General features: G+C 42.3%; 1 protein-coding gene across 4 annotated transcripts in view; it reads left to right on the top strand.

Moving 5' to 3' along the window:
• trpm3 (transient receptor potential cation channel, subfamily M, member 3) overlaps positions 1-11,996 on the top strand; it is a 79,250-nt gene extending 67,254 nt beyond the window's left edge. For 3 of the 4 annotated variants that reach the window (XM_055224204.1, XM_055224202.1, XM_055224203.1), the window contains 9 exons: positions 652-819; positions 2,699-2,839; positions 4,690-4,818; positions 5,271-5,522; positions 6,532-6,706; positions 9,040-9,190; positions 9,276-9,469; positions 9,575-9,707; positions 9,787-11,996. In XM_055224204.1, the coding sequence (XP_055080179.1) occupies positions 652-819; positions 2,699-2,839; positions 4,690-4,818; positions 5,271-5,522; positions 6,532-6,706; positions 9,040-9,190; positions 9,276-9,469; positions 9,575-9,707; positions 9,787-11,413 (2,970 nt within the window). In that variant the 3' untranslated portion in view covers positions 11,414-11,996. Of the gene's footprint in view, positions 1-651; positions 856-2,698; positions 2,840-4,689; positions 4,819-5,270; positions 5,523-6,531; positions 6,707-7,693; positions 7,829-9,039; positions 9,191-9,275; positions 9,470-9,574; positions 9,708-9,786 lie in introns of all 4 variants that reach the window. The other variant, XM_055224201.1, reaches the window with a different exon arrangement.
• The last annotated feature ends 507 nt before the right edge of the window (positions 11,997-12,503 follow it).

Here is a 12,503-nt window from a genome sequence, read left to right as displayed (position 1 = left end):
GCTTGTTGAGATAAGGCGACACTTAGGAACACAGCTCTTCATTCTTGTCTTCCTTGTGGCTCACCGAGGTAACGTTTGGGTCTGTTTAACTATTATGTATTTGAAGTGTTTACTTCACACTTGTCCCCTTTATCTGCTGCAGCTGTGTGCTCCTCTCATCCTTTGTGGCAGCTCACTACACTTACTCCCCATTCAAACTAATGCTTTTATAATGGACTTTTCCTGAAATTATCTTTCTGAGTTCGCACAAGGACCACAATTAGAGTTAATCTGCCTGCACAAGCCAAACAGTAATGACCATCATTATAAAATTGTGACCAATTAGGAATGATACTATGATGAGCATATAATGAATGAGATGCAGAAGTCTACACCTTTATATTGGACCAAATAATACAGATTTCAATCCTCTTCAGCCTGACCTGTTAGGCTCTGTCCCTTTCTTTTGATACCTAGATACCAATGCATGATAAGAAGTTAACTGTAAGTGTTGTGTTAAAGATGCACTGATAGGGTATATTACTGTTTAAGAAGGGAATGAATTGTCACAGTGTTAATATTACTGATTGGTGTACTGAATAATTATAATTTGTTAAAATATCTCAGTACTTTATGTGTCACTACCAACGCTTTCTTCTGTATTTAAAATAGGTCATACTGGGACTGCTTCTGCCACCATCCATCCTGAGCCTGGAGTTCAAGAACAAGGATGAGATGTCATACATGCCTCAGGAACAGGAAGCCTATCTGCAGGAGAAAGAAGAGGAGGAGCCTGAGAAGCCTGTAAAGGAGAAGGAGGAGGAGGACATGGAGTTCACAGTAAGATCTTACTGTGAGACGCAGTACAACTCCGTGGTGAGAGAACCCACCCTCCTATCGCAGAAGTCACTTCAAACACATTTGCAGATTTAACTAACACTTTGTGGGCCAAATGTTTTATGTTGTTTGTGTCCACAATGAGACAGTAGAACACACACACTGACATAGTTAATACACACACTTGTTCACTTTGGCCATCTGGACATCTCCAGACATTAGGCCTTTCCTGTTCCCTGTCATCGTAGCAGAGACATTGGTGTGGAGTTGTAGCGTCTCGTAGTCTGTCGCCGCCTGTGGGTTTCCCTTGTCCGTCTCTCTTCCCTCTTTGGCTTTTGTCCCTTTTGTTCTGTACCCAATTCCTGCCTGTTCCTCCTCCATTTCTTTTGCTTTCAAACTACCCCTCAGACTTCCCTCAAAGCCTCTTTCCCCGCTCTCTCTCTCTGTCTCTGAGCTCACTACTGATTGAGGTACAGTACTGAATGCCCAGCCGACTGCTGCCCTATACACTCTCCAATCAGTGATGGCTTGCTGCAGCGTACCACTCAGCATGAAGGCCATGAGCATGGGACGCTTAGGCTTGTGCATTATATAACCATGTCCGCCTGCTACAGAGCTTAAATCATGCAGAGTCAGAGCACCTTCCTCCAGCTCACCCCGTGAGTTGGGACTAGTCCATCTGCATACAAGTATAGCAGGATTAGGACACGTTCCATTTCAATCCAATCAATTTTGAAGAAGACACCTGGATCCAGATAGTGTACTATAACTGAGTGATAGTTTAAATGCAATTTCTACAAACAAACAGGATCCAAGGTTGTCCCTTTTATTGATTGAATTGAGATTGAATGCCCTTCAGCACCAGTGTACATACTTTTCATCCGCATTGAGTACAGCCAGCAAGCCAGTGCAAAGACTCACAAAATGGGCCATTTTACACATGTAGTCCTTAAGGTGCACTGTTGGCTGCAGCCTGAGGACACATTTGAAATGAGCCTTATCATATACTGGCTTGCAACTGTACAAATGCACCCGCAGAAATAACTCTCACCAAAATCATATAAGACACACAGTCTGCTACACCACAGAGGGAGGCTGACCTGCCTTTACGTTGATGATTTGGATAAAAGTACGGTACTGCAAATACTGCAGTTTAGACTGTGTCCACTGGATAATGCATGTGAAGTGCAGTAACAGTTTTGTTTGCACAGTCCTGTCCATGTCTTTTAATCCCAGCCATTTGTTATAGGCTATACGATTTACCAATTACAACACAGCCCCAACTCAGATGTCTCCGTAGTGACTTTCCGATTACACAGCGTAAAAATGAACGGCATATGTTATGCATTATTGTATATACTACAGCCACATTTCTTATATTTTAGGAAACACAATAGAACAGAAAGGATCTCCCTCTAAAGTATGGTGGCTTTGACATAAAACCATGATCATACAATGGGCTTTTCCAAACCCTCTCTCATGGATAAACACGTGTCCCAGATAGAATCCAAATATATGTGTCTCTCTTTCCTTCCCCGCCTTCTGTCAGTCTGTCTGCTCTGCCTCTAAACTGTTGTCTGAGACACAATCCATGAGCGTCTGCGTCCACGTCATCTGTGTTACAACCTTCACCTTACACACACATTTTGACATTTTGGAATGATGCCTGTGCTTGCTTCTTATTATGAAAGTAGAACCATACTTTACCCTGCAATTTAATAATCACCACTTTTCACTTCTCCTGTTCCCTGCTCTCCCTCTCTCTGCATTTCTACCTCTGCAAATCACCCACTGCTGCACTGTTGATGCGGCCTATTCACGTCTCTCCACATCTTATCATTGGCTTCTGCTTTGTTCCTGCGGGGTGCCCGGTCTGCCCCAGGCCATGTTGGGTAAAGTGTCCACAGAAACAGCCAGGAAGAAGGACGTAGAGGAGGTGCAGAGCCGTCATCGCCTCATCCCTATGGGACGAAAGATCTACGAGTTCTACAACGCTCCCATAGTCAAGTTCTGGTTTCATACGGTCAGTGCCATCACCTGAAACATTAGCTACTGTATTCTGTTTACAGGCAAAAAATGAATTGCCCCCGTGCAGTCTGAAATAAAGTTTGATTGATTTTAACAAAAGTAATGTATTTAACTAATCTTTGCGAGCCCAGTAATTAATATACCAGTACATTGAAAAATTACATAAAAGAGAAAGAAAGGAATTACATAAATGATAGCTGTAGTTGTATTATCAGAACTTATACCACATGCTGCTTTGCTCAGTAATGTCTCATATATCTATTGTCTTTCTTATTGTCACAAAGAGTTATTTCCTATTCTCTGAAACGTTGTTCAAGCATCTGGTTTGAATTTATTTATTTGATCAGAGACAATGTACAAAAAACATTAACCTTTTAAAATGAGACTATGCCAGGTTTTAGTCAAAATGCTAGTTTCCATCTGCAGTCCCTGGACAGGTTGGGAGTATCACCTGAAGCTTTGAGCAAATTCACTCCTTTCCTATCTGGAGTGTTTACACTGAGAGATCACATGGCCCTTTACATCTTTTAGTACAAATCTAGATCCATCTCTTGTGTGTACTCTAAACCTGTGGAATATTTGATATAAACTGATCTTTTGTTCCCCTGCCTTGTATCGGGCAGCCTCGTTTTGCTTGCTTAGAGAAACATCATGTTTGATCACCGGCAGGGATTTTTCAGTTTGTTTATGCTGAGAAAATATTTTCTCTGCGTTTGTTTCACTACTTCTCTGGCTATTTACTGCTCCCCTCCTGCTCCTTCTTCTTTGAGCCCTGAAGGTTGAAGGAAAATATTCAGTGGTGAATTTCATTATGGAGCTTCCTGAATACACTGGGGATTTTCTCTGGGTCAAAACATGTGATTTACCTCATTAGCAGATTAGCATTATTTGCCACACACTGTTATAGATCAGTGGCACTGTTGATGTAGTATTAGATATGTGTGTGGCATCCTGCCCCTTTTGTATTGTGCATATCATGACTTGGTATATTTGGTAGATTACGATGTCTTCTGTTATACTATTTTCTGTGTTCTTCTAATAAGACAAATATGAAATGTAATTTTGAACCTTTATGGTTATGCATAACCATAAATAAAATCAAAACACAATAGGCAATACTCAATATAAAAATGACAACCATTCAGAGCAGGTAAAATGTCAGAGATTTACTCTCCCTAATATCACGCTTGATACACCTGGACATTAATTTGATGCATAGATCGTTCAGCCTTACTTATTCCTTTATTTAATCTCATAATGGTTATAATTAATTAGATTTGTGCTGAGGTGAAATGTGCAGAGGACTGCTGACATGTATGTTAAAATGAAGCTACGCTTCAGATTTAAATACTTGCTCAAAGATAGCTCTTTGATTTGATTAAATATAAAGTCCTGCTATTAGCTTGTCAGTTTGAATTAATAAAGAAATGATCTAGTAAATCTATTGTAGAAACATACATATAAGTCTGCTAAAATTGTTTATATTAGAGTCTAATATAAATCATTTGACTGATTGCATGATATGGTAAAAACACCTCTGTAGACAAGGTAAAAACTAGGGACTGTGGTCCATCAAGATGTGTATCTCAGATGTTACAGTTTATGACAAAAAAAATCATAAAAATATGTCAGATCCAATGATCAAATACAATTTTGCTACACACTTGGGGACAGATGTTTTTGCAGTTCCCTGGAAGGAAACTAAAGATAGCTCGCCATTATAGAATTAATCACATGTAATTTTCGTTTGAGGAAATTGTATCATTCAATGTGGTGGCACAGTAAACAGCTACTCTACACTATGTAAGCTAAAGGTTAACATACTTTCCTCTTTGTCCACTGCAGTTGGCGTATGTGGGCTACCTGATGCTGTTCAACTATATTGTCCTGGTTAAAATGGATCTGTGGCCGTCACCTCAAGAGTGGATTGTCATTGCTTACATCTTCACCAATGGCATTGAGAAAATGAGAGAGGTACAGTAAAAACAAGTTCAATATATATATATATATATATATATAATAATCAATATTAATATATATAATACCACGACTAGGCTGCGCCCTGTGCAAATCAAAGATAGACCATAATGTGTATGTTGGGAAACAGCTGAATAAATTGGGTACGTTAATACGATATATGGAAGCCAAAGAAATTACATTTGGCTGTAGGATTGAGGCAAGAAATACAAAAATCTGTTCCAAAAGTATAAACAGGGAAACTGGTATTTTTGTAATATATGTGTATCAAAGCCATTAATCATAGTGTCAGGGACATTTCCAGCTGCAACAATGCCGTCTCTAAATCCTCTACAAACCATTGTAGGTGAACTCATACTGCCCTCTAATGGTAGACTTAAAATATTGTTACTCTTACCATGTATACTGTATATGATATCTCCCTTCTGTCATTCCCAATCTTATTACAGATTCTAATGTCCGAGCCTGGGAAGTTGTTACAGAAAGTGAAAGTGTGGTTACAGGAGTACTGGAATATCACAGACCTTATGGCCATCCTCATATTCTCTGTGGGGATGGTCCTAAGACTCCAAGAGCCCCCACTCATGAGCTACGGCCGCGTCATCTACTGTGTCAACATCATTTACTGGTACATCCGCCTGCTCGACATCTTTGGGGTCAACAAATACCTGGGTCCTTACGTCATGATGATTGGAAAAATGGTGAGAAACAGTTTTGTTTTTTGTTATGTTTTTTAAGCATGAGGGAGCTTGATTTTTTTGTATTAATATTGTATTGTTTTTTTTTCTTTCCTCCTTTAAAATATTGGAGGCTTAATCACAATCAAAATGAAATCTTAATTTGAATGAATGCAATTAGCAAATTGCAAAGGCTGCAATTTTTTAAAGTACCATCATTTTATCCATAAACAACACAGTATCTTATTGCTATATCTGCTGTATCTATGTCTTACTGCTAAACCTGTAGTTTTGATCTGCACAAACATGTTCAGAAATGTAATTCTTGTATTAGTTTGTTAGATTCTTCTGGGCATGTTTTAAATATCAACTTTCAACAGAATCCTATCATTAAAACATATATTACAAATTTAACTGTAATGGCAATGCTTGTCAGAAAAATGCAATTAAGAGATTTTCCCATATTGTTCAGCCTTACTCACCTGCCCTACAAAGTTATTTTTGCTCAGTTAAATCGACGTTAAAGTGCATCATATCTGCAAAACATGAAGGGCACATCATGGATCAAAAGCTGAACTCAGTGTCTGTTGCCTGTGTTTGAGATAGTTTGTGTATAATCAATCAGCCTACTTTGATATGTAAATCAGCTGTTAATTAGTGCTAGCAGACACGAAAAAAAACACCAATACTTGTAGGTCATTTATATTTTATGCATATTTTGTGCATGGTGGACACTCAAAATTACCTGGCCAGTTAAGACGTATCATCAGGGATCAAATCCTGTTTCCGCAAGTTCAAATAAAAGTGGGTAGGGCTGACTCGCTGGACTTTCAAAATATTTTTATTTGTGAATATTTATTTAAACTTGAACCAAACAGGTACATTACTGAGAACCAATTTTCATTTACAGTGTTGGCAAAGTGCGCACTTACACCTGCGGTCTTGCCTTTTAAAGTAGTAGAGAATTAGCAAAGTTTGACCAGTTGTTTGATTTCTTGCCTCATTTTCTTGCTCACGTGCGCTATTCTCTCAGATGATTGACATGATGTACTTCGTGATCATTATGCTGGTGGTGCTCATGAGCTTTGGTGTGGCGCGACAAGCCATCCTCAACCCAAATGAAGATGCATCGTGGATGCTGGCTAGGAACATCTTCTTTATGCCTTACTGGATGATCTACGGAGAAGTGTTTGCTGATGAGATCGACCGTAAGTTTGACCAAGAATTCTTAAAGCTAATTATACTGAAAGACAATCATTGTTATACTGATGTCGTAACGGGTGGGGTTGGGAGGACCAGAGACGTACAGACTCAGGGCAGATTTACAAAATGGTGAAATTCAGTCTTTAATAGTTCATTTAACACACACGGGGAGCAGGGAGCGGGAGGCAGACCAGGCAGGAGTAGTGCAGAGCAGGGATGGGAAACCAGGACAGGATCAGCACGAGACCAGGGCAAGCCAAGCAGGGATGTCCAGAGCGGGCACGGAGACAGCCAGGGTCAGAGCACGACGGGACCAGGGACAGGGCCAGGGAAGACCCAGCAGGGAAGACCCACCAGAGTAATCCAGAGAGCGGGAGACAGGGCAGGAGACGGGAAGCAAGCCGGAGACCAAGACGGGACAGTAGGCAAGGCAGAGGGATGGACTGTACCGGAGCTGGAGCGCAGAGGCAAGAGCAGGAACGAGCGAGAGCAGGAATCTGGAAGGTGGCAAAAATCCAATGAGTAACAGGCAGACAGGTAACAAAATTGCAAAAACTAAGCTGGAGCATCACATTGACACACAGACAATCTGGCACCAAGTGGCTTCTCCCCGCTCCTCTTATCCATGGCTGGTGGTAATGATTACCCTGATGGGACACAGGTGCGCACGGGAGGAGCCGAGAGTTCCGCCCAGCTCCAGGTTCAGGCAGGTGAGGGAGGGGGGAGAGCACACAGGGAGGCAGAACAGGAGCAGAGATACATGCTTCATGACAACTGAATACTGTTTGAATATTTTAACATAAGTAAACAGATCCACATGCAGTTCTGTTGTATGCATATTAAGTCATTATTTTTTGTTTTATATGTATTTGTTCAAATCAAGGGTCTGTTGTTATTATGTACAGCAGTAGAAACTTTATCTTAGTGTTCACGGTGCAAGGAGTGGCCCAAAGAGAAGAGATCTGAAATAATGTTTTCATTCTTTGTTTCAGATATGCATAGTAGGAAGTTTCAGCAAAGGCACAATGAAAAACTCTGGTCTGGTCTGGCCATAAATAACATACGAACTCATGGAGGCTGGCGTAGTAGTGGCCCATCCCACTTTCCCCAGAGCAGTCATACCCCCAGTAAATCATTAACTATGTTAGAGCTGAGATGAACTGCATCCACGACCCCCATCTCTCCTCCCTCATGATCTTGTCATGCCCACTGTTAACACAGAGGCTACTTGAGACCCAAGTGTGCATGCGGCTTCATCTTACTAAAAATCTAAGGATAAAGTTGCTCTCCCTCGTTTGGTATCTTGGGTCAGCTGCTGTATTTTCTGTTCAAACTTTCCCAAAATATAAGATAGTAGGTGTATTCTATTTCACATATTTGTTTGAAAATATCAGTAGCCTGACTGAAGGTCATACCAATAAGCAACTTTACCCTCGTCAGTTTTGACATTGTTTGGTAAATGGCACTGTTAACATGGCAGCAGCATTTTTCAAATGCAATATGTGGTATGCGATGTTGATTCCTCATTTTGTACCTCAAACAAAGACAAACTTAATTTGGAGAAATGGCTCTGCCATGTGGACAATGTATCATAAATCTATCACCATTCCCTTGATACTGGTCAGACTCATGGTATGCACAAAATATCTAGACATGAACATGCAAAAACATACTGTACTGCCACATTCATCAGGTGAAATCTGTTTTTTCATGTGGTTCAGTTGTCAGAGTTCTATTTATTAAAACTAATGTTAACAGCAAAATTATTTCAGTTCTCTTTCCTTGGGCTGCATTGTGTGAAAATTTTTAAAATGTGCATGAAAAGATTGCATTTGCATTTGCGTTTGCAAACAAACCAATATGAATATCAAATGATCTCCACTAAGCTTCAGCAACTGAACCATCACAGATGGAAAAAACATACAACATATGCTAATGACATTTCACATGACTCAACCACGGCTGAACTTGGCTTTGGTACAGATTCAATATATTTAAAACAACAGAGATGTGTTTAAATATATTGGAAACAACTATGGATGAGTGTGTTTTTGTTGTAAACTATACTTTCTCATCATGAAAGTGGCTAAAAATAGCAATTTTTTTAAAGAAGCATAAAACAAATGCTTCTTGTTTGTTTGCTGAATTAAATATTTTTCTTACCTTTTCTTTTGTTTGTCTGTTGACATTTTTGAGTGACATATTGTCATTATTTATTTTATTGTGCATATCACTCATTGTTGTGCAGTATTTTATTATTTATTTTATAGGGACATTATTGTTTTTGCCTTGTACCTGCTTGTAACCTCTGGATTTTTTTGTGTGTGGTAAAAAACAGCACCCTGTGGACAGAATGTTACTACTGGGGACGGGGCGGTGGTGACCCTGCCTCCTTGTAAGACAGGTGCCTGGATTGTCCCAGCTATTATGGCTTGCTATCTCTTGGTAGCCAACATACTACTGGTCAACCTTCTCATAGCAGTGTTCAAGTATGTAACTTCTTTCCTCTGAGTAGTATTGTAGTTATTGCTTTGTAATTTAACAGATACATTAATCTGATTGATGTTGTTGTAGTAACACATTCTTTGAGGTGAAGTCCATCTCTAATCAGGTGTGGAAGTTCCAGAGATACCAGCTCATCATGACCTTCCATGAACGTCCAGTGCTTCCTCCACCCCTCATCATCTTCAGCCACATCACCATGGTCCTCAAGCACCTGTGCTGTCGCTGGCGCAAGCACGACGATGATGAGAGGGACTATGGACTGAGTGTGTCTTCTTTTGATTTCTGTAGATTCTACCAACAGTGATTAGGCAATCCATGTTAGTTTGTAAAATTCATAAAATGTGTGACATTTTCTTATTTACCTTCAGAGCTTTTCATCACTGAGGACGAGTTGAAGAAAGTACATGATTTTGAAGAGCAGTGCATCGAGGAGTATTTCAGAGAGAAAGATGACCACTTTCACTCCTCAAATGATGAACGCATCAGAGTCACCTCCGAAAGGTGCATTTTTTAAACTTTTAATTTCTTTTTTTTTTTGTAATGGTATTCTTTGTTTGATTCTGTTCTTTTGCCTTGTTAGAGTGGAGAATATGGCCATGCGTCTGGAGGAAGTCAATGAAAGAGAACACTTCATGAAAGCCTCGCTGCAGACTGTGGACATCCGTCTTGCTCAGATGGAGGAGCTGATTGGACGTATCACTGTAGCTCTAGAGAGAGTGACAGGTGTCGAGCGTGGAGAGGTGAACAAAGCTCGGTCCCGGACTTCCTCTGACTGCACTGACTCTGCATACATGCTACGCCAGGGGGAGTGCCCTGACCCCTCATACATTCTCCGTCAAAGCAGCTTCAACAGTACAGAGGGAAATGCATATCGCCTCCCAGAGGAGTTAGAAGGAGCAGCATTGGGCTCCATGTCCCCGCCCTCTCCCACCACCATCGCCAGTCGTGTCAGAAGCCACTCCTTTTATGTGGGAGGATCCCGTGGAGGGGAGCGCCCTAGTGGAGCAGAGCGGGCCGAGAGCTTCTTCAAAGAGCGGTCCCTCAGTCTGCATCGTGCCAACAGCTCACAGTCGGTGTCTTCAGCCGCCGCCCCCAAGGAGTCTAAGCCCCTCCCGCTGGCCACGCTGGCAGTCTCCCAGCAGCACCGTCCATCTTCGTGCATAGACATCTACGTGTCCACGTCTGAGGAGGTGGGACCTGCAGAGGTCTTTCTGGACCCTCTCCGTGTTGTCCCACCACTCTACCGGGGCTTGTCACTGCAGTCGGATACAGTGGAGATGGTGCTGCCGGGAGGCCGGGACTTCAGCAGCGCTACGACCAGCGGATTGGGCGACAGGCCTTCGGAGGGCGGCACTGGCTGCACTGGGACTGGGATAATGTATGATGACAGTGCAGCAGCAGATCTGTCCCTGTGCTCTGCACACCTCTTACCAGACACAAGCTTACCTCCCTGGGACACAGAGCCGTCACCCCCGCCCTCAGCTGGGCTGCTGGAGCGTTCTAAGAGCAGCCGCTACCTCTCCACTGTCGGCACATCTTTCCTGGAGGAACCCCCTCTGGTCAAGTCCCACAGCCTCATGTTCACACCACGAGGCTGCTATGGTGGGCTGGGGCCGGGCATTCAGGTCAAAGCTGCAGAGTACACCAGCATCACTGACTGTATTGACACACGTTGTGTGTCAACCCCATACACTCCAGTTGAGCGCTCCAACTCCCCTGGAGCCTCCACCTCTTTCCCTTTTGATAAGCCACCAGAGATTGTTGCGTCCCATCCAGAGAGAGAGGCCGAACTCAGCCACACAGAGTCAGACCCTGAGGATCCTGATGAGCTGATCCCGGCCCCAGACGCTGCTCGTGTGGGCTTTGGTGGGCCGAGTGGGGCCCCCCTCTGCACCCCCTACTCCAGGCTAGAGCGGGCCAATAGCTGCTCCTCAGATGACTCCCATCCTTCGCTCACACTGGCTCCTCCGCACAGGAAGAGCCTGTCAGTGAGTGAACGGATGGAGAGGGGCCCGGCTCTGGGGGCAGACAGGGGGGCTGTGGTCGGGCCTGTGCCTGTGGGCCGGGGTCTGGCAGGACCCAGAAACCCTTTCCTCAGGAGCAAGCCTGGCTCTAGGCCCGAAGCAGCTAAGACTGACAGCCTCTCAATGAGGAAGCTGGCCCATCCCTCAGCCTTCCGCAGCTTTGATAGACAGAACTACACATGACACGATGTGAGGGGACCGCGGAGGACAAGTCCGTAAGTACAAGTTAACACAGGGGGAAGTTACCTGTAAACTACTCATCTGTTCTGAAAGAGGTCTAGAGTTAAACCCTGCACCAAGAGCTGTTAATGGAAGGTCCTACTGTTCTCAAAAACAAAGAGCTATGAATCTAGACTAGTCTGTACCTCCTCTTGTAGCTAAAGCACTCTCCGTGGTATCATGGCAATGGAAGGTTTACCTGTACTGTGTCTTCCTTTCACAACTTTTACTTCAAGAAGGCATTGGTCCCTTTTAAGTCACCTTTTTGTTTATTGCTTCATACACATGTGTTACGTCTTGCTTGCTGCAATATTCTGTATGGTAAAGATGAACAGGACAAAAGTATTGATCCCAGCACTGTCTGGTTTGGTAAACATCTCTAATCACAAACTTACAACAACTTACCTCGGGACATATATACACCTTTTAAAAAATCATATTGTATGTTTTCGACACTTGTCTTGCTTATTCTGTTTTGATCAACTTATTTGAGGGTGTTGCGTAATTGAGGTCCAGTGAGAAAGCTACACTGCTTTATCATGTTTGTAAGCACCTGAAAAAGTCTAGTTGCAAGCATGTACTTTGTCTACTAATTCACTTATCCATGCATCTTACAGTATATATCTATATATATATAGCAGTGCGCTGGGATTGACATATATGATGCCAGGCCTTAATAAGTGCAATTGTTGAAATTGAACACCAGAGGGCGTCGTAGTCGTAACACAAGTATCACTGGTGAACTCAATGTGAACCTTATTCTGCTCTAGACACCAAAAACATTCGCTTCCAGTCGTGTAGTTCAGTCTCCCACGTCTTTACAGTAATTTATTTAACACCTACACATCAAGCATCCGTCCTACAGATCCTTTGAGCATTCATGGTTATGATTTGAAGTAATCAGACACTAGAAAGATTTTTAAATCTTAACAAAGGCAGTTCATTATAGAAGCCACTTATGTTTAACACATGATGCACAAATCAATAGAGAACAAGAAATATGGAAACATAGAAGAGTGGTATATAAAATGTAGGTAAACAACAGTGGAAGCAA

This window comes from Periophthalmus magnuspinnatus, chromosome 9, assembly GCF_009829125.3.
Source record: "Periophthalmus magnuspinnatus isolate fPerMag1 chromosome 9, fPerMag1.2.pri, whole genome shotgun sequence".
Lineage (NCBI taxonomy): Eukaryota > Metazoa > Chordata > Actinopteri > Gobiiformes > Gobiidae > Periophthalmus > Periophthalmus magnuspinnatus.
This window is presented reverse-complemented; position numbering and strand designations above follow the sequence as displayed.